Below are 23063 nucleotides of genomic sequence, written 5' to 3'. Positions count from 1 at the left end.
TTCATATAGGCACCTTCGGATCAGACACCTGCACACCTTGCCCAAGTGCCTGGATATCCTCCTGGGTGATTAGTGCGCTATGCAAATCAGCATAACTTAACGTAACGTACACAGCAGAGACCATTTGTTTTGGAAGTTGATGAGCAGCAGTTGAGTGTGGGTACTCGATGTAGTGTTATCAGTTTCAGCTATTTCTGAGTATGTTTTCAGAGCAGGGTTCTAGTAGTTACTTCCAGGAGTGCATTCAACTGGAGTGTGTTGCATTTCCTGTGTGAGACTTTAGAGTGTTTTTCATGCAGGGAAGCTTTTTGTGTCACCCATGCGTGCAGACAATAAGTGATGTCATCATACAATACTGGAGAGTGTGCTGAAATGAGTGGATGATAAATCAGGAGTTGCTTCTGTTCAGATTTACTGAAAGATGCCTTTAGACATGTAGGCCCGTATTTATACTCCGTTTGCGCCGAATTTGCGTCGTTTTTTTCGACGCAAATTCGACGCAGAACTAACGCCAACTAACGCCATATTTATACTCTGGCGTTAGACGCTTCGGGCGCCAAAGTGCCCGGAGTGTGCGTCATTTTTTAGTGTGAACCCCTTCCTTGCGTTAATGATATGCAAGGGAGGCGTTCCCGTCTTAAAAAATGACTCCCAGGCCTTTACGTGGTATTTATACTCCCGGGCAAAAATGACGCCCGGGAGTGGGCGTGGCCAAAAACGGCGCTTTTGCGCCGCTTTTTAACGCCTGGGTCAGGGATGGCGTTAAGGGACAAGTGGGCTCAAAATGAGCCCAGAGTGCCCTCCCCTGCCCCCAGGGACCCCCCCTGCCACCCTTGCCCACCCCAGGAGGACACCCAAGGACGGAGGGACCCATCCCATGGACATTAAGGTAAGTTCAGGTAAGTATTTTTTTTTTTTTTTTTTGTGGCATAGGGGGGCCTGATTTGTGCCCCCCTACATGCCACTATGCCCAATGACCATGCCCAGGGGACAGAAGTCCCCTGGGCATGGCCATTGGGCAAGGGGGCATGACTCCTATCTTTACAATGATAGGAGTCATGTTGATGGGGGATGGGCGTCGAAAATAAATGGCGCAAGTCGGGTTACGATGATTTTTTCGACGTAACCTGACTTGCCCCATTTTAAGACGCCCATGCGCCATTTTCCCCCTACGCCGGCGCTGCCTGGTGTACGTGGTTTTTCTCGCGCACACCAGGCAGCGCCGGTCTGCTTGCGCCGGCTAACGCCATTCAATAAATACGGCGCCCGCATGGCGCTTCAGAATGGCGTTAGCCGGCGCAAAACTTTTTGACGCTAAACTGCGTTAGCGCAGTTTAGCGTCAAAAAGTATAAATATGGGCCGTAATCCCCAGAACAGCAGTATTTTTTCAGCGCTACCAGGAACCACTTTACAAGCTTGTCCAGAGAGGCACTCAGCCTCTTGAAATCATGACTGGTTTCGATGAGGCCATACTATAGTCTGATACAAAGGTTATGAGGTGGACCCGGGACCATAAGGGTACAGGAGAACCACTGGGATACAGTTAGTGTGACAATGGAGTGGGTTGCACCTGACAAGGATGATTTAAGTTATCAGATAACAGATTCACTGAAAACCTAAATGTGAGTTAAAAAAAGTCGTTTCTGTTAAATCTATTCATACCAGGAAAAGTGAGGACTGATGAAGAAAGGCAGAGGTATTCCTATAAACAATTAAACTCAGAATGCAACAACTCTTATTTGTTCAGGATAAGGATTCCCTACTAAGATTTCATACAAGTATGCTAAAGAGTGCTGTTATTTCTTATTCACTAGCATGATGACCATTTTCATCCATATCTAGATTGGATTTAAGAAGTGGCAAATCCTAGACGAATTGCAGAGGTGCATGTAGAAACCCATGGGTCCCACAGTAAACACTGAAAAAGAACAAGAAAATACTGTTAAGAGTAATGTGAATCTATGAGAGAAGAAACGTACACTGAAGAAAAATAAAGAAAAGAGTAACGTGCGTTAATGAGAAAAGAAAGGATGCTTAACAAAGCCTAAACAACGTTATGGGGTAATAAAGTGATATTCTGCCACCAGGGACCTGTTGAATGACTAAGAACTTAGAATTATTTATGTGTGATAGGATAACATTTATGGCCCAATGCCAGTATAATCCAGACTGACTGTTAGAAACATCAGAAACACTGCACAATTAATTGTGCTTACAGTTTTCGCTTCATTAATAAACACAACCTTTTACATGCAAATCGGTATGTTGAAGACAGTTTTGTTTAAGAACTTGTATGCTAATGTTAGAAGGAATGACTGTTGATTCCTTATACTTAAAATGTTTAGAAAATTATACACAGAGATTTTGAAAGATAATGAAGCCCAGGTTCAAAGTTAATCTTATGAATAAGACTTTACTTCCCTCCAGTGCTATATTCGGAAACAAAAAATGGGAAGCAGGGCATGGAGTGAGGGATTGAGACACTGGTGTGCCAGACCAAAGTGATAATGGATTTATATATATACCACAGCACAAAGGGGCATTTAAGGAGGTATGGATAAATTAACCACTGGGTTTGTACTGTTCAGTAGACGAGGGGGGGGGGGGGCTTGAGGCTTGCGTTTTTAATCAAAGTGGTTGTGGGATAGAGAATACACAAGTTTGTTTGGAGAAATAGGCTGAGGGAGGGTTCAGTTGTTTGACCATTTGGAGAATGAGGAACTGGAGACAAGGAGTTTTTACAGTTTGTAGAAGTAGATGGAGTAAGTTGTCTGACAGTTTGACTGTTGCTAGATGCAGAGGTGTGGGCGGGCCAGGAGATTGTAGTATTGAAAGAAATTAGGGGGGACAAGGAGTTGAACTGTTTGTGGAAATAAAGGAGGGAACATCTGGATTTCGAGTTGTTTGTAGAAAAAGGGCAAAGGTTTGTGATGAGTTTGTACTGTTCTTGAAGGAGAAGAGGGGGCAACACGTCTGACAGTTTGCGAGCAAAGAGGAAAGAGGATTTGATAAAGGAGTTTGAAAAATTAGAATAACGACAAGGAGTTCAACTTTTTGAAGACTCGAGGGAGGGCCAAAAATCTTTACTATTTAGAGAGGTAGATGATAAAGGGCAACCGGGCTTGTATTGTTTGTCAAAACAGGGCAAGTGGCAAAACGTTTGATTTGTTGTAGACAAACAGATAGTGGCATTTGTAAAAGCAAACAAGGGTGCCCAGGAGCTTGAATGTTTGTAGAAGTAGAATCAAGGGATCAGGACGTTTGTAGAAGTAAAGAAGGAAGGGATACGAATGCCACTTTTCGAAGAAGTGGAGAACTTTGCCAAGAACTTGCATTGCTTCTGGAACTAGAGGAGGATCGGAGCAATTTGCAAAAGTTTGACTGCTTGTAGATACAGAGGAGAGTGGGAACCAGCAGACTGTCTTGTTAGTACAATTATGTAATTGCACGCTCAGGAACATTCAATTATAAAGGTAGAGGAGCAGTGGCCAGGTTCATATAGATGAAAAGGAAGGGTGTATGGGGTCTGAATAGTTTGTATCAAAGAGGGAATTGGAACTTGTGCTGTTTCCTGTGGTAGACAAGAGGAGTGGGATCCCAAGAGATGTTGTGGTTTAAGGAAGCAACAGCGGCAAGGTAGGAGCTTTTATCATTTGTCACACTGTGGGGTGCAGTAAATGGCACAGGAGTTTGTTTTGATTGCAAGTGTCTGAGAGGAGGACCTTGGGAGTTTGTGTACAGAAGTCAAGGTTATGCAAGGGTTGGTATTACCAACAGGAGTGGAAGAGATTTAGGAGATAGTATTTTTGGTAGGCGAGGGCTTCAGTTTCCAGGAGTTTTTGTCAGCTAAGTGCTTAGAAATCTGGGATGAGGCCTAGTCATAAATAGTATTTACAGGAGCAGATGAGGAGACCCAGCTGAGATTATGTTCTCATATCTACCTGTGCATTCCACAACACAAACTGAATCATCTTTGCATATGTTTCAGAAAAGGTGAAATAAGCAGAAGGGTGACAAGTAAAGACGTCGGGGTGAGGCAGTGAAAGAGACAGTATTGTAGTGGGAAGAGAAAATGGAGCAGTATCCTTCATTTCTGTGTGCCTCCGACCTACATTTCCATTCTCTCCACTTTAATCCCCCAGCGACACGTGACAGAATCCAGGGCCACCTGCAATGAAAAAACAATTCAGTTCAAAGGTTAGCGGGAGGATGTTACAAGGGGAAGGTAAAGAGTGATGTATTAAAGAGGCGATGCAGACTAAGGGCAATAGAAGAGTTAAACAGAAGGAGTGCAGTGAAGACACCAAAGAGGAAGAAAATAGTGGAGGTGTGAAAGACAAGTTACACAGAGTGGGGCCTTAAGAAAAGGGATTGGTGGGAATGGGTTAAACATGTAGAAGTTGTATAAACACAGTCATTAGACACATTGAGAGATATTAAAGGGCAAAGTGATATAGACGGTTCCCATAGTAAGACCCAGGTCTTTTCAGCTCATACTATGGTCATCTACATCCAAGCCTTGAATTCTATGTCTTCTTTCTATCTTACGTCCCAAGCCATATGACACCCTGTTCTCCTTCCCCACCAGCCCAAGCACACTTTTTGAAGGAACCTCTTGCTGATGTAGTTGGTCACCAGCCCCACCTTACAAATTCTAAATTACAAACACTCCATCCATTCTGTGCTGTCCCTTCTCTACTACAAGTATGATGCCACCTGTCTTCCCACTAGCATTCTTACTTTTGACTAGGCTCCTTTTCCTACTGATTCCCACCTTGGCTTCTTGTGCAATGTTCTTCCTCTCTGTGAGAATCTCGGTGAAAGACTTGTGTGCCAGAAGATGCTTGGTAGTTGTCTGTGCAAGCAGCTGCAGGGCACTGGTCATGTTGCTGACCGAGGTGAGGAGGAGAGATGCATTTTCTATTCGGTAATAACAGATAGCATCCACCTCCACTACAATCAGGTCCTTTGTGACCACCTAAGCAGAGAAGAAGGTAGGGTGTCAGGGTCAATACCAGTGATTACATACTGGGTTATGAAGCTTAAAGTTTGCAGGTGTATGCTCACCTCATGGAAGGGGATTTCCATGGTTTTCAGTCGAAGGTCTACCTTATGATAGGTGTCTAAGCATGGTAGGAAGAAGAACAGCCCTGGGGAGAGAGAAGAGACATTGGTACTGGCCATTTTAAAAGTATGTAGGGTTTGTAACTCAACAGCATGATACCTGGATCTTGATGTTCATCCCTGTTTAAATCAGGCTAGCTGCAGAACTCACTGCACAACCCTGAGGTGTGTTTACATGCAGTGCAGAAGATTACTGAGCCATGCTCTGAATAAGTAATGGAGTTTATTTCAGGTATTACACATATACAATGACATATCCAAATTGGAGACACTAACTTGGAGAGAATATGAACAGGGCTCAGTTGTCTGGATTTAAAGGGCAACTGACAATCCCAGAGGAGATCTGAAACACCTGGAAGATCATACATGTCCCAGAGGATCATGAAGCAGATGCCCTCCTGTATTTTACGTAGTGCTTGAGGAAGCCCCTCCAAAGTCAAGCTTGTTGAGATGTTTGCATTTTAGCACCATATCATTTTTTGTCCAGAAAGGAAGGTATTATTCAACAGAGGAGAATGAAAAGGGTAAAAGTTAGGGTTGAGCAAGGGGTATTGGTAGGTTTTTATTTACAGTTATGTTTATGGTATGGTCAGAGAATAGTAATGTTACAGTTGGATAAGGGATGGGTTGGATGTAGCATCAACACACTGGTAAGGTTGTATATGATTGTGTGAAGTGGGTTTCCAGTCAAGGTAGCTCTTCTACAGAGGTCTGGTATTCCAAACGTGCACCTTATCAATTTGTACCAGCCCCTTGGTTGTGATGTACTTGTGGTTACCTGCTTCCCTGGGGCACTGGTGACATTTCACTGTCTGCAGGTACCTTTGTGAGCGGAAAGTGTTTAAGGTCTAATATTGTGTTCTTTCTCTGTGGTGTCATACTGAACAACCTGGTGCCATTTAGTTGATAACTCATTTCAGGTACATACTTCGTACCATGTACAGAGCATCATAGTGCTGAATATTAAGTTGAAATTGTATTTAAACATTTGTGAAAAGATAGCTCAAGTAATTCTCAGTTTGATTGCTGGTGCAGGATTATTTACTAGCATGATGATTAGTGAAGCGCAGAGAAAATGGGCAGTGATAGGATATATAGGTTGGGCCAAGTGACAATGAGCCAACAATGGTACCACTGATTGAGTAGACTGACTTTTTCATTTTCAGTGCAGGGGAACCCTTCCTTGCCGATTGGTTTTAAGCAATGTTTATAGTAAAAATGAAGCTTTGATATAACAATGGAATTTATAAGTGGGTTAACCTTGTATAAGCTTATAGTTAGGTTCAATGTATGGAGGCTTAATGGCATATGTAATAGAATCCACAGATTTAGGCTTTATAATCTGGCATTGTTGGGAACACAGTCGCAGTCAACAGGGTCACAGGCTATTATCTGTATCCCCAGCACTTGCCCTCTGGATGAGTGAGGAGCTACCCAGTTGGCATCAATAATGTTTTATCTATTATACTATGCACGTGTTTCTTTTATCCGAACTATTGGTATGCATGCAGTCATTTATTGGATGTTCTTGTATGGAAGCAATAGTTTCCATACTCGTTTTGCACTACGTATAGGAAGTAAATTAAAAATATAACTGAATTTGTTTAATGTTTGTAAAAAAAATGATCATCTTATAATGCCTCATAAGAATTGACAAACCCTAAGCAATTTAGTATTACCCTGTACTGATTGTAGATTATGAATGGTATTGTTTTTAGGAGCTACTGTTGCCTTGTTTAATAATACATAACTGTAATCCTAAGCACCTTATCTTTAACCTGCTTTAACCCCCTCATTGATTGCAGTAAATGCCTTTAATGAATTGCTATCTCTAAGTATTGTGTACTTCTGGCTGATCAAGATTGGTATTTTATGTGGAATGAACTCTGTCTTTCTTTATAATGTATTGGATGTTCTGTAAAACCAAATTTCAGATAATGAGTGAAAATGTTTTTAGAAGCCAATCCTTGCACCAAACTTTGAATAATGAATGAAAATGTGTTTAGAAACTAATCCTTAAAGAATTTGTTAAATTGTAATTTAAATTAGATATATTTGCAGCCAAATACTATAGTTGTATCATGGTTAATCTTTGATTGTGACTGATGCATAGTTGTGAAAATACAGTTTTTATCTAGTTTGTCTACAATGCAATGATTTTTAGTAATCAGACAATAAATCTTTCAAATTTCAAAATTCAGTTGCCATCACCTGCTTACAGATGTGACTGAGCTGTCTGCAGCCCACCACTTTAACATTAAATTAAACATTAAATGTTTATAGCAATAAATTTCATATTTCATACCTCACCATTCCTTGCTTTGTGGCTACATTAAGCAACCACTAACATCACATTATTAAAATTTTTGTTGCTAGGTAGAACATTGCAAATAGCTACTGGTCTGTTACTATCCTATTTATTGATATCTGGATATGTAGATAACTTTTAGAACTATGTGCTTCTTTCTTAGCACCTAGGTTGTTATTATGACCACTCCATACATTCTTTATATTTTGTAATGCGCATGGGATAGTTAATACACTACTGCTTTAATATCTAGTTTTTTTGTTTATTCCCTGTTCCTAATTTTTGGGTAGGAAGAATTCTGTTAATATACACAGAACTTTTTTTTTTTTTAATCAATTAGGGCTTTCAGAAGCAATCCCTTGATTTCTGACTTTACACATGATTGTTAGTTATCCCTTGTTTTGTGAATTTGTATACTATAACCTTGTATACACTGCTGGGTTTTAAGGGGTTCCCTCCTAAACGAGAGGAAGTAAATTAAGCATGTGAATCTAAACAAAAACCAGTGCTGGACAAGTACATATGATTGTTCTGTACAGTCAACAATACTTGTGTTTCCTTCTGAATCAGTGTAAAATTTAACATCACAAAGAAAACCACCTAAAACTCTGTCATGAAGTCCGATGATGCACTTTTTTCTAAAGGCTATATACTGCAGTACTAGTTTCTAGGAGTGACATTTCATGCCAAGCAGGTTGCATGAGGCCATTAGTTGCAGGGTCATCTTTACAAGGAGCAATGTAGTTATTTTTCTCTTGGATACCACTAATGTAATAAGGGGCCAGATGTAGCAAGATATGCTTTTGCAAGTCTGAAATTGCGAGTCGGTGCGACTCGCAATTTCAGACTTGCAAAAGCATATGCAGAATGGTGTCTCAGACACCTTCTGCGACTCGCTATGGGGTCGCAAAGACCCACCTCATTAATATTAATGAGGTGGGTCGCTTTTTGTGACCCCAAAGCGAGTCCCTGCACTCACAGGGATGGTGGCCTGCTGAAGTCAGCAGACCTCCATGTCTGTGACAGCTTTTTTTAATAAAGCACTTTTTTTTTTCATTTTGCAGCCCGTTTTCCTTAAAGGAAAACGAGTTGCAAAATTAAAAAAATACTGAAACCATTTGGTTTCGTTTTTTCAGAGTAGAGCTCTGAAAAAATATTTTTGTCAACATTCACAAAGGGGAAGTGGTCCCGTGGGGACCCCTTCCCTTTTGCGAATGAGTTACCACTAGTGTGACACTAGTGGTAACTGCAAGTTGGTTTGCGACCGCATTCGCGGTCACAAAGCAACTCTGAATGGCGATGCGGTCGCAAATAGGAAGGGAACACCCCTTCCTATTTGCGAGTCGCATTCCCAAATTGCGAGTCGGTACCGACTCACAATTTGGGGATGAGCATCGCGTTCGGCCTTTTGCATGCCGCAAACTGCGTTTTTCGCAGTTTGCGACATGCAAAAGGCTTCGTACATCTGGCTCTAAGAAACAAATAATTTACCCACAACTACATTCTCCCACACTGGAACCTTTTACAGGTTCACATGCTTTAATTGCTCCCTGACATCAGGGTAGGAATACCCAGTAGTTTAAAACAGCAATAAACATTGTAAAAATGGCCACCATCCTACAAAGTGTTAATTCAGTAGCACATGCATATAATTGAAAAGCATGCAAACCTCATCTATTCAGATTAATTCACCAGCTCACTCACTCACTCCCCAGAGAAGCCTAGATAGCTCAGATTTTCTGATTTTTAAAGTACAGGAATGGAAGGGTAGCAACCAGTGAGTTTCTGATCAGGGAGGATGGTAAGCCACACATGAATTGATGAAAGATACCAATGCTAGAGAAATGTAGTTACAGCTTAGTAACTTGTTTCGACTTCAGCACTGGATCTTTCATAGAGCTACATGCCTGAACTAGAATAGTTAGCAGTCAACAGTACATTATACAGCAGGAAGCAAGCTAACCTTGTCTAAGAGATTGCACAGAACTGCTTGTCAGAGCAAGAATCTCCTGCTGCATCCATACTAATGCATTATTACAGAAATCACAATGGCTGCTATGCGATATGTTTGCACATCTGTATAAGGAGCAAGGTAAGGGGGTATAATAATAAACTGCTGTTATGACTGTCCATAATCTGGTGCTCCCATGGTATAAATCATCCTGCCACCCAGGGTGAGATGCCCAGCCGGGAACCAAAGTCCCAGAATGGAACATCTGTACAGAAAAATACTGAACAACACATATAAATCAAGTCTAAATGGTCTGTGAGTCCAAGGACAAGTTCCAAGACATAAAGGTTACCAAGACATAATTTAGTTTCCAAATTTCTCCCACTCATGAAGTAAAGACATCCTTATGATATTTGAACCCCAAAATGACGTTTGGCTTATTTTAGACACTCTGGTTCACTATGGGGAACTATTTGGGCTCTTGGATCTACCAAACACTTCAGATATCCTTCCTCTTGCATACCTATTTGGTCTATGTTTTGCAGATTTAATTTGGGCACTACTTGGATGTTTGGACTTTTTTATACACTTCCCTGAGGATTTATACAGAGCTACTATCATCCTTACTAGATACTTATTTTTATCGTTTTGAGGTTCGAACAACACAAGGATGTCTTTACTTCATGATTAACTTCTTAATAACTCCCTCTTGGGAGTGACTCACATTTCCTTCTTGTCATCGACTTCTGTAATGACATGACATGAGTGCTTTGTATATGTTGTCTGCAGCCTTGAAAAAGTCCAAGTGATGAAACAAGTGACGGCTGCCTTTCCTTTTGATTTGTACCATGAAATGAAGATCAGGGAAATTTAGACAATAAAAAAGTGTCTTGATTACCTTCACGTCTTCAAACTTAGGGCCAGATGTAGCAAAAGAAAGTTTTGCGAGTTGCAAATTGCGAGTCATACCGACTCGCAATTTGCAACTCGCAAAATTGTATGCAGAAAGGTGTCTCAGACACCTTCTGCGACTCGCTATGGGGTCGCAAAGACCCACCTCATGAATATTAATGAGGTGGGTCGCAAATTGCGACCCCATAGCGGGTCGCAAAGACCCACCTCATGAATATTAATGAGGTGGGTCGCAAATTGCGACCCCAGAGCTAGTCCCTGCACTCACAGGGCTGGTGGCCTGCTGGAGACAGCAGACCTCCAACTCTGTGACTGCTTTTTTTAATAAAGCAGTTTTTTTTTTAATTGCAGCCCGTTTTCCTTAAAGGAAAACGAGTTGCAATTCAAAAAAATAATGAAACCATTTGGTTTCATTTTTTCATAGAAGGCAGTGGTCCATTGGACCACTGCCTGCTCTGAAAAAATATTTTCAGCGACATTCAGAAAGGGGAAGGGGTACCATGGGACCCCTTCCCGTTTGCGAATGAGTTACCACCCACTTCAAGTGGGTGTTAACTGCGAATTACTTTGCGACCGCTTTCGCGGTCACAAAGCAATTCTGCATTGCGGTGCGAGTCGCAAATAGGAAGGGAACACCCCTTCCTATTTGTGAGTCGGATTCACATTTTGCAAGTCGGTACCGACTCACAAAATGTGAATCAGCATCGCGATGGCCGTTTTGCATGTCGCAAACTGCGTTTTTCGCAGTTTGCGACATGCAAACCGGTTCCTACATCTGGCCCTAAATCTTGGACTCAGACCATTCAAACTTGATTCATATATGTGCTTCGATATTTTTCTGTACACATTTATGCATTAATGCTTGGTAAAAGTACACTTTTTAAATATTGCAGCACAACAGATATCATTCAGAGGCATTACTGCACACAAAGCTGTCCCTCCTGCTCTCTTCAGCCACTCATCTTCTCAGAGATCTCTGTTTACGTTTGTGTGACAGAACATGTTGACTCAGAGCGATCTTGATAGTCTCTTCTTAGAACAGTGAATGCTCTTCAGGCTTCTGAAGGGCACACATATTTGGAAAATTTTTCTGATGTCTTTTCTTTAGGCAAGATAATATTTGAGGCACCTGTGTAGCTCCTGAAATCTTTTCCACTAAGGTACATTTTGGAAAGACAGGATCAACATAAACTGAGGAGGATGTCTGAAGGTAGCTTTGAATTTGGACACAGTACCATGCTATCCGTGGAGAGCTGAAGGAAGGGTTTTCTTGATAGTGCATGCAGCTCACTCTATTTTTCACAAAGAGGTCAAGGCAAGAAACAGCACAGTTTTCAAGGAGAGAACTTCAACTCTGCTTTATAAATAGGTTCATACAGAGTTACCATGAGGTGTCCAAGAACATTGCTGAGCTCCTGAGGTACTGCCAGCAGTATCTCAGGAGGGAAGAATCAAAATATCATAAATTGCTTGATTATCTGTTGAATTGGGAAAGATGAGCCAGAAGAACATCTGTATCTGGAAACAATAGCCTGACAGACGTTGATGGAAGCATATTTGTTGCCAAATTTGATGAGAGGTAATACATTTGGCAATACCTGAGAGGTATGCATGCCCATTTGATTTAGGCTTTTACTAGCACAACAGACGGGTGGATAAGTATGGCGCTAAGGCCATATCGTCATTTTGTGCCTGGGAACGCCAACCCTCCATCTCATTGACACAAGGTAGTTTCCGTTAGCAAAAAATGACTTTAACTCCAAAACTTTGGAGCTAGATGGGTCTAGCACCAAAGTATACATTTGGAGTTAGGTTTGCGCCGAATTTCCATTAGAAAAAATTAAGCAAATTTGGCATAAAGCAAGTATAAATATGAGGGCAGGTGCTCTAAAGTGAGTTCTGAGTCAATGCGGATTTCCAAGTTGCCTACCACTGCAGCTGGCTCAGGACCAGGGCCGGATGGCTGGACGTAGATTTTGATATTGTTCAGAGTTATTATAAATTCTGTTTTTGAAGAGTTATGTTTTACAAAGTTTGTGGCCATCCAAAAAAAGTATGTGGTAAGCACAGAGGACAGGTCACATTTGTCAACAGCTGAGGCACTACTGGAGCAACTTGAATGCTGGAGATTAAAGATCAGTTGCACATTGTCAGCATATCTATAAAAATATGTCCCAATAATATTCAAAGGTTGAGCTAGTGGGGCTAGCAGGGGTTTCCAACCTTTTCTAGAATAAGAGCTATGTATGGTATATAAAAATCATCCTGAACTGCTAATATTATTAGTGTGGGAACAGCGACCATGTCAGACAAGATTACATCAGTTGGGACCTTAAGCAAGATTACTAGCAGCGACTACTTCACTGCATCAGGCAGGGTTGCCAGCAGTAATGTGAAAAAGGCTTTATGAATTTGGAATGCCTAACTAACGTGCCCCTGGCACCAATGTAATAGTATTAGTAACAAGTCTCCCAATGACACAGGATTGAACAATCAAATATCAAACTTTCAATTTTGGAATAAATGCATTAAATGAATTAAGCAAACGCTTCTAATTTAGTAGGTTGGGCTGCACACTAGAGAGCGACCTACAAGTGTATGGAGAGCTACCAGTACTCATGAGCTACTTGTTGGAGATGCCTAGGCTAGACAAATGTTAAAAAGCAGACAAGATAATACAGAACCCTGTGGTAACCCAAAAGAAACCAATTAAGAGTTTGATTTGAATGAAGGAAGGAAGATGGTTTGAGTGTGAGATCTAACAAATGTTAAAATAACATAAAAATTATGGTTACAACTAACTCTGTGCTGTGTCCTGCCCTGAAGGGCAGCTTTTAATGGATGGAGACGGTTATTGGATTCAGTAAACAGTTAGAACTGGTTGAACAAAAGGTTTTTTAATACTTTTGCAAAGAATCAAAAAAAGGGAAATGGGATGAAAACTCCTAAGATATGAAGTGATTTTTCATGCAAGGTTTTATAATTCCTAACTTGACAGTCCATCTCGAGTAGGTGTTCCGCTACCAGCCAGTGTTTGCCACTGAATGAAGGCTCTTTGGGCTGACTGGAGGCTGAAAGCAAGGGCTGTAAATTGATAGTGTTGTCCAGCCATCCAAAATCTTAGATATTGCCTGTGGTTCTGATGACTAGGGATATTAAAGTCTGCTCCCTGTACGATATTTTTTGCAGAAAAGAGAGGATCTTCTGACCATCCTGAAAGATTGAAATATGAGTAACTTATTTAATTCCCAAAGATCTAAAATGGGCCTCCAGCCATCTGTTTTCTTTTTGACCAGAAAATACTTGGAGTAGAAGAAGCCATGTTTGTGTTGATGTTTGGGAACTTTCTCTATCGCTCCTATAAGCGGGAGCTCAAGAATGTCCTGTTGGTAATGCTAAGTATGATAGTGATTCTCAGAGGTTGGTGGTTCACATGGCGGCTTCTGAAAGAATTCCAGTGTGTGCCAGCAATGTACTAACTGAAGTACTGAATGGTCTAAGTGATCTTCCCCTATTAGCCTGTAAAACTTGAAATTCTCACAAAATGGAGTCAGGGTCAATATTTAAATTAGTTTACCACATCATTCTCACCGTTTGTGGGCAGATAGGGGCCTTGGGCTGTGTGGTTGTATATATTCACGTAATACTCTTCATTGAGGACAGAGACCCCAGCATCGTCCAAAGCTCAGGGAGTGTTGGATCGGGGCACTGGGGTATGTTTTTGACACTGTTCTACAAGTAGCACACAGCCTATGGATCATGAAGCTGACCAGTAGTATGCAGTCCAGGTACTCAGTGATAGTTTTTGCCATGATGAAGATAGCCTATGGGTAGAGATTACCCAATGTGACTAACTATAGACGTTCCACTGAAAGAAAGATGCCCTAATCCAAAGTGATCAACAATGCTGGATGTTGCAAAGTTAGATTCGAGTATGTGTACAAACAGTGCAACCAGGCCCATCAACGTAGGCAGTTCCAAGCTGAAACAGGAACATCCCACTGTATCCACCGCAATTTGGGGTGCCCCCAAAATGAGCAGATAACAGTGTTTAGCAGGCAGGATGGCACGTTATCTGTCTCCACTGCTAGACATGTGGCTGGAAAAGTGTCGGGATAGTGCCAGTGATGCGCAAACTGGGCCTGGGCACAGTAATAGTACAGCTCCAGGTCTGGTGTGCACATGTGCCCCAGCTCAAATGGCTGCGTGAGCACCTCCTATGTGACTATAGGTTGCCTGCCTGCCCACATTAAGCATGTTAGCTAATGAGATTCAAATTAACGGGACAAAGAATTGTCTGGTACGTGGTATAGGAATGATGATAAAAGTACAGAAATTTAAGGAAAACTATCATTTTGGCAATTGCAATTGTTCCCGCCATAGACAAACGTAGTCTAGACCAGAGAGGCACCCTTTCTTCCAACCATGTCAGTGTTTTCCAATACTTCTAACACCATATATCATCCAAGTCCCTGCTGATCCATACTCCCAAATTTTTGAGTGCAGTTTCTGATCATTTGAACGGGAACTCAAGGGATGCTCTGTCATACATTGTGTGAGGAGAAACATTACCGACTATGCCCAGTTTATGGTTATGCTATGCCAGTGAGGCATTCAAATATTGTAAGATTCTTGAGTAGCAGAGGAGCATTGGCAGCGGGATCTGTGACATCATCCGCACACATGCATATTTTTAGCCTTCTAGTGGTGTAATTCAGACCTTTGCTGGAATGGAGTATTCTGGTTGCAAGGGCCTCCATGGCTATCGCAAATAGTATAGGCAATAAGGGACAGCCTTGTCTGGTGCCCCTGCCAATTGGAAATTTAGGGGTTACAGCCCTATTACCTCAGAGACGTGCTACTTTATAAATGTTCTTATAAAGTAATCTAATTATTGTGTGAAGCATTAACCCCTTCGCTGACAGGCCTTTTCCCCCTCCTGTGCCGAGCCTTTATTTGGCTATTTGGGGCAGTTCGCGCTTAGGCCCTCATAACTTTTTGTTCACATAAGCTACCCATGCCAAATTTGCATCCTTTTTTTCCAACATCCTAGGGATTCTAGAGGTATAGACTTTGTGGGTTCCCCTGAAGGAGACCAAGAAATTAGCCAAAATACAGTGAAACTTTTATTTTATTTTTTTAAATGGGAAAAAAGGGCTGCAGAAGGCAGCTCGTGGTTTTTTCCCTGAAAATGGCACCAACAAAGGGTTTGTGGTAGCAAGATCACCATCTTCCCAGCTTTCAGGAACAGGCAGACTTGAATTAGAAAACCCAATTTTTCAATACAATTTTGACATTTTACTGGGACATACCCAATTTTTACTATTTTTTGTGCTTTCAGCCTCCTTCCAGTTAGTGACCAAAATGGGTGAGAAACCAATGCTGGATCCCAGACAGCTAAACAGTTCTGAAAAGTAGACACAATTCTGAATTCAGCAAGGGGTCATTTGTGTAGATTCTACAAGTGTTTCCTACAGAAAATAACAGCTGAAATACAAAAATATTGAAATTAAGGTGAAAAAACTGCCATTTTTCTCCATGTTTTACTCTGTAACTTTTTCCTGCAATGTCAGATTTTTAAAAGCAATATGCTGTTTCGTCAGCTGGACTCTTCTGGTTGCGGGTATATTTAGGGCTTGTAGGTTCATCAAGAACTCTAGGTACCCAGAGCCAATAAATGAGCTGCACCTTGCAATGGGTTTTTATTCTATACTGGGTATACAGCAATTCATTTGCTGAAATATAAAAAGTGAAAAATAGGTATCAAGAAAACCTTTGTATTTCCAAAATGGCCACAAGATAAGGTGTTGAGAGCAGTAGTTATTTGCACATCTCTGAATTCCGGGGTGCCCATACTAGCATGTGAATTACAGGGCATTTTTCAAATAGATGTCTTTTTTACACACTGACTTACATTTGGAAGGAAAAAATGTAGAGAAATACAAGGGGCAATAACACTTGTTTTGCTATTCTGTGTTGCCCCAAGTCTCCCGATAAAAATGGTACCTCACTTGTGTGGGCAGGCCTAGCGCCCACGAAAGGAAATGGCTCAAACCCCAACGTGGACACATCACATTTTTTCACAGAAAACAGAGGTGTTTTTTGCAAAGTGCCTACCTGTGGAAACCTAGCAAACCAGCGCATTTTTTAAAACTAGACACCTAGGGGAATCCAAGATGGGGTGACTTGTGGGGATCTGACCAGGTTCTGTTACCCAGAATCCTTTGCAAACCTCAAAATTTGACCCAAAAAACACTTTTTCCTCTCATTTCGGTGACAGAAAGTTCTGGAATCTGAGAGGAGGCACAAATTTCCTTCCACCCAGCGTTCTCCCAAGTCTCCCGATATAAATGGTACCTCACTTGTGTGGGTAGGCCTAGCGCCCACAAAAGGAAATGGCCCAAAACACAATGTGGACAAATCAAATTTTTTCACAGAAAACAGAGGTGTTTTTTTTTACAAAGTGCCTACCTGTGGATTTTGGCCTCTAGATCAGCCGGCCCCAGGGGGGCAGAAATGGCCTAAAATAATTCCAACCTCCACGGGGAGTGACCCTTGCCTACGGTGTCGCTCCCCTTGCGTGACATTGGCACAAAAAAAAAAATCCCCGATGCCTAGTTGTTTCTGGCCCCAACCTAAAATCCGCTGATCTGCCCCCGAGGGGGGCAGAAATGGTCTAAATACAATTTGCCCCCCAGGGGAGCGACCCTTGCCTAAGGGATCGCTCCCCATTTGTAAAACAACAACAACAACAAAAAAATGCCCGGTGCCTAGTGGTTTCAACCCCCTTTGGGGGCAGATCGACCTAATTAAAATAGGCTGCTCTGCCCCCGAGGGGGGCAGAAATGGCCTAAAATAAATTTGCCCCTCCAGGGGAGTGACCCTTGCCTAGGGGGTCGCTCCCCATCTGTAAAACAACAACAACAAAAAATCCCTGGTTTTTTAGTGGATTCTGTCCCCCTTGGGGGCAGATTGGCCTCAAAAAACTGTCTAGTGGGCGTTTCTAAAGCCGGATTGCTTTACAATCCGGCTTTTGAAACACTGAGAGAGACTTCAAAGGGAAGCCTCTCTTGCCTCCTCCACGTGATCGGAAGAGAAATGCTTTGCATTTCTATTCCGATTGCGCTGGAAGCGGAGCTTCCAGCGCGATGGAGGAGGCCCTCTGTGACAATCAGCGCGCGATCGCGCGCTGGCGTCACGGGGGTGATTCGGGGGTGGAAGGGGAAGGTCTTCCCCCTTCCATCCCTGCCTTTGGGGGGTGGGGAGGAACCCCACAGAGGGAGCGCTAGCGCTCCCTCTGGGCTCTGTGCCCAGGACGTAATGGTTACGTCCTGGGCACACGAGCACTGTGCCTCAGGACGTAACCATTACGTCCTGGGCACAGAAGGGGCTATATAAACTCAATTTGCTTCAAGAGCATGAAAATCTATTTCCATTCAAGCAAGTCAAATGCTTTAGTTGCATCTAGAAAGATAGCGAATGCCTCCATCTGGGGTCCTAGAGAGTGTGGGAGTGCACAGGTACTGTGTAGGGTTTGTGCAACTGAGCGTCTGGGGTTAAACCCCCACTGATCAGGCCAGACAATGCCTGTTAGGAGGGGGGCTAGCCTATTTAGCTAAAATTTTGTTACCCACATTTATCATAGAGAGCAGCTTGAAGAGGTGCATCTCTCAGGGGGTTTATAAGGCTTCAGTGCAGTAACAATTCTTGCCTGTCGGAAGGAAGGTGTGCACAGACTTTTCATACATAGTCCGTAAGTGTAGTGCTAGCATTCTTTATAGAACAGGGGGGCCAGACCACCCAATCCTGGAGCCTTATCTGCTGACAAACTATGTATCATCTGTACAATATCTTCCATCATGTATATATATATATATATATATATATATATATATATATATATATATGTAGCATGTAAATCTGCAGCACTACATGCCACGAACAGATGTACACTGGGTAAGTGACATTTTCCATATGTGTGTGTTTATATATATATATATATATATATATATATATATATATATATACACACACACATATATATATATATATACATACACACACACATATATGGAAATATGGAAAATGTCACTTACCCAGTGTACATCTGTTCGTGGCATGTAGTGCTGCAGATTTACATGCTATGCATTGCTTCCCCCATCTATTGTTGGGCTCGGAGTGTTACAAGTTGTTTTCTCCGAAGAAGTCTTTTTGGAGTCATGGGATCGAGTGACTCCTCCTCCCGGACATACTGGGCATGGGCATCAACTCCATTGTTAGACTGTTTTCCCGCAAAAGGGTGTAGGAAGGAGTGATAGAGTGTAAGAATATAACTGTTCTATAAAAAATAGTAAGTAAAAATAGATGTCCATGCAAATGTAAATGTATATACATATGTACAAATAAGAAAAACTGCAACGACTACAGGCTTCCGGGGAGGAGGGAGGGTGCACGTGAATCTGCAGCAATACATCCCACGAACAGATGTACACTAGGTAAGTGACATTTTCCATTTGATGGCATGTGTAGCTGCAGAAAGCAAAGCAAAATACAAACGCTGTGGGATAGCATAACTGGATGGACGGAATGCGGAACCAATCAAACATTCACCCCCAGTCACAGATCTGGGTTTAATCCATCCATTATTTTGCTCACCATGCCACCCCAGTTTGAACCCAGCCATATGCAAATCAGTCTTGACCCTGTTCCACATGGGAACAGTCCAGCCCGAACTGCCAGGCCAGGTTCTCCCTGGACCGGAAACAAGCATCCTGGGCCCGGTTTCGGGGTTTCACCCCTCCTCAGCCAGGCTAGCTTGAATCCAGTGGCACAGTGAGCCCGGGACCCACGTCTGGGCATACCCGGCGCACTTAGGGCGGCAAAAAGCAAAGCAAAATACAAACGCTGTGGGATAGCGTAACTGGATGGACGGAATGCGGAACCAATCAAACATTCACCCCCAGTCACAGATCTGGGTTTAATCCATCCATTATTTTGCTCACCATGCCACCCCAGTTTGAACCCAGCCATATGCAAATCAGTCTTGACCCTGTTCCACATGGGAACAGTCCAGCCCGAACTGCCAGGCCAGGTTCTCCCTGGACCGGAAACAAGCATCCTGGGACCGGTTTCGGGGTTTCACCCCTCCTCAGCCAGGCTAGCTTGAATCCAGTGGCACAGTGAGCCCGGGACCCACGTCTGGGCATACCCGGCACACTTAGGGCGGCAAAAAGCAAAGCAAAATACAAACGCTGTGGGATAGCGTAACTGGATGGACGGAATGCGGAACCAATCAAACATTCACCCCCAGTCACAGATCTGGGTTTAATCCATCCATTATTTTGCTCACCATGCCACCCCAGTTTGAACCCAGCCATATGCAAATCAGTCTTGACCCTGTTCCACATGGGAACAGTCCAGCCCGAACTGCCAGGCCAGGTTCTCCCTGGACCGGAAACAAGCATCCTGGGACCGGTTTCGGGGTTTCACCCCTCCTCAGCCAGGCTAGCTTGAATCCAGTGGCACAGTGAGCCCGGGACCCACGTCTGGGCATACCCGGCGCACTTAGGGCGGCAAAAAGCAAAGCAAAATACAAACGCTGTGGGATAGCGTAACTGGATGGACGGAATGCGGAACCAATCAAACATTCACCCCCAGTCACAGATCTGGGTTTAATCCATCCAGTATTTTGCTCACCATGCCACCCCAGTTTGAACCCAGCCATATGCAAATCAGTCTTGACCCTGTTCCACATGGGAACAGTCCAGCCCGAACTGCCAGGCCAGGTTCTCCCTGGACCGGAAACAAGCACCCTGGGACCAGTTTCGGGGTTTCACCCCTCCTCAGCCAGGCTAGCTTGAATCCAGTGGCACAGTGAGCCCGGGACCCACGTCTGGGCATACCCGGCGCACTTAGGGCGGCAAAAAGCAAAGCAAAATACAAACGCTGTGGGATAGCGTAACTGGATGGACGGAATGCGGAACCAATCAAACATTCACCCCCAGTCACAGATCTGGGTTTAATCCATACATTATTTTGCCCACCATGCCACCCCAGTTTGAACCCAGCCATATGCAAATCAGTCTTGACCCTGTTCCACATGGGAACAGTCCAGCCCGAACTGCCAGGCCAGGTTCTCCCTAGACCGGAAACAAGCATCCTGGGACCGGTTTCGGGGTTTCACCCCTCCTCAGCCAGGCTAGCTTGAATCCAGTGGCACAGTGAGCCCGGGACCCACGTCTGGGCATACCCGGCACACTTAGGGCGGCAAAAAGCAAAGCAAAATACAAACGCTGTGGGATAGCGTAACTGGATGGACGGAATGCGGAACCAATCAAACATTCACCCCCAGTCACAGATCTGGGTTTAATCCATCCATTATTTTGCTCACCATGCCACCCCAGTTTGAACCCAGCCATATGCAAATCAGTCTTGACCCTGTTCCACATGGGAACAGTCCAGCCCGAACTGCCAGGCCAGGTTCTCCGTGGACCGGAAACAAGCATCCTGGGACCGGTTTCGGGGTTTCACCCCTCCTCAGCCAGGCTAGCTTGAATCCAGTGGCACAGTGAGCCCGGGACCCACGTCTGGGCATACCCGGCGCACTTAGGGCGGCAAAAAGCAAAGCAAAATACAAACGCTGTGGGATAGCTGCAGATACACTTGCTATGCATAGACTACAAAGCAGTTGCTCTCCCCCAAAAATGCGGTGGCTAGCCTGTAGGAGTTGGAGTTGTTAGGAATAATGTTCTTAGGACAGCTTGACCAACAATGGCCTGTTGCTTTGAAAATACATGTACACAGTAATGCTTTGTAAATGTATGTGGTGTGGACCATGTAGCAGCTTTGCACATGTCTGCCATTGGTATGTTTCATAAAAATGACAGAGGCACCTTTTTTCCTAGTGGGATGAGCTTTAGGTGTGATTAAAAGTTGTTGTTTTGCCTTTATGTAACATGTTTGAATAAATTTAACAATCTATCTAGCTAATCCTTGTTTAAAGATAGGATTGCTTTTATGTGGCTGTTGAAAGACAAAGAAAAGCTGTTTAGTTTTTCTGAAATCTTTTGTTCTATCCACATAATGCATTAGAGCTCTTTTAAGGTCAAGAGTGTGAAAAGCTCTTTCAGCGGTTGAATTTGGCTGTGGGAAGAAGACTGGCAATTCCACTGTTTTGGTTTATGTGAAAAGGTGATACAACCTTTGGCAGAAATTTGGGATTAGTTCTAAGTACAACTTTATGTTTGTGTACTTGGAAAAAAGGGGTCCTCAAGCGTGAATGCCTGTATTTCGCTAACTCTTCTTAGTGACGTAATCGCTACTAGGAAAGCAACTTTCCAGGTTAGAAATTGGATCTCACAGGAATGCATGGGTTCGAAAGGTGGGCCCATTAGTCTTGTGAGTACAATATTGAGATTCCAAGCAGGAACTGGTGGTGTTCTAGGTGGAATAATAAGTTTTAGTCCTTCCATGAAGGCTTTAATAACTGCAACTCTAGAGAGGTATGTTGTATAGCCTGCAAATATGCTTATATGGCAGTAAGATGAATTTTAATAGATGACAAAGTTAAATTTGACTTCTGTAAATGAAGTAGGTAGCATACAATATCTTGTATTGATGCTGTAAGTGGGTCAGTATTTTTAGATTGATAGTAATAAACAAATTGTTTCCATTTGTTAGCATAGCATTATCTAGTTGTAGGCTTGCAAGCCTGTTTGAGAACTTCCATGCATTCTAATGGAAGTTGCAAGTATCCAAATTCTATGACTTCAGGAGCCAACTCGCCAAGTTGAGAGCACTGGGATTTGGATGTCTGATTTGTCCTTTGTTTTGTGTTAGCAAATTCGGTCTGTTTGGATGTTTGTAGTGAGGTACTATTGACAGGTTTAGGAGTGTTATGCACCAATGTTGTCGTGCCCTCGTTGGAGCTATGAGTATAATGGTGAGAGAGGTCTGACGCAGTTTGTTAACCAGAAATGGAAGTAGTAGGAGAGGGGGAAAAGCGTAAGCATATATCCCTGACCAGTTGATCTATAGAGCATTTTCCTTGGACAGAGGGTGTGGGTGTCTGGATGCAAAGTTTTGGCATTTTGCATTTTTGCTAGTTGCGAATAGGTCTATTTCTGGTGTCTCCCACTTTTGAAAGTACTGATGAAGTACGTGAGAGTGCATTTCCTGTGTATCTGTTGGTGTGTTCTGCTTAGGAGATCCGCTAGCTGATTGTGTATTCCTGGGATGTTTTCTGCTAGTAGATGAATTAAATTGTGAATTGCCCATTCCCATATTGTTTGGGCTAGAAGGGACAGTTGAGATGAATGTGTCCCGCCTTGTTTCTTTAGGTAACACATGGTCGTCATATTGTATGTTTTTATCAAGACAGTCCTGTGTTTGAGAAGTGGTTGAAACACTTTTAGTGCAAGGAACACAGCTAATAATTCTAAGTGGTTTATGTGATAATGTAGCTGCAGATTTATATGCTTTAGCTGTTTTGAATCCCATCCCATCGACATCAAGGCTTCGACTCCGAAGAGTGTAAACGCCGACTCGGTTCGGAAGTCGAGCTTTTGGTGGACTTGCTCGACTCCGGTATCGAAGGAGGTGTGGCCTTTTTTGGCGCCGAACCCGATGGTCAGGCGACGAGTATTTTCTTGCGGGTCGAACCATGGCTTCCTGGCAGTGGTGCACCCAAGGCCTTCGATGACTTTTTAGGAGTGGGCGTAGGGGCAGTCATGCTCACGTGCTGACCGGCAGTGACGAGTCTATCTTCC

At 43.1% G+C, this 23063-nt stretch overlaps 1 protein-coding gene across 1 annotated transcript in view; it reads right to left on the bottom strand.

Moving 5' to 3' along the window:
• Positions 1-23063, bottom strand: part of NPHS2 (NPHS2 stomatin family member, podocin) — a 76198-nt gene that overhangs the window by 3884 nt on the left and 49251 nt on the right. The window contains exons 4-6 of the mRNA XM_069232099.1: positions 5069-5151; positions 4776-4979; positions 4114-4169 (exon numbers count right to left, since the gene is read on the bottom strand). Coding sequence (XP_069088200.1) covers positions 4114-4169; positions 4776-4979; positions 5069-5151 — 343 coding nt within the window. The remainder of the gene's footprint in view (positions 1-4113; positions 4170-4775; positions 4980-5068; positions 5152-23063) is intronic.

Source organism: Pleurodeles waltl, chromosome 4_2 (assembly GCF_031143425.1).
Source record: "Pleurodeles waltl isolate 20211129_DDA chromosome 4_2, aPleWal1.hap1.20221129, whole genome shotgun sequence".
Lineage (NCBI taxonomy): Eukaryota > Metazoa > Chordata > Amphibia > Caudata > Salamandridae > Pleurodeles > Pleurodeles waltl.
Note: the sequence above shows the minus strand (reverse complement) of the source record. Positions and strands in the feature narration are given on the sequence as shown.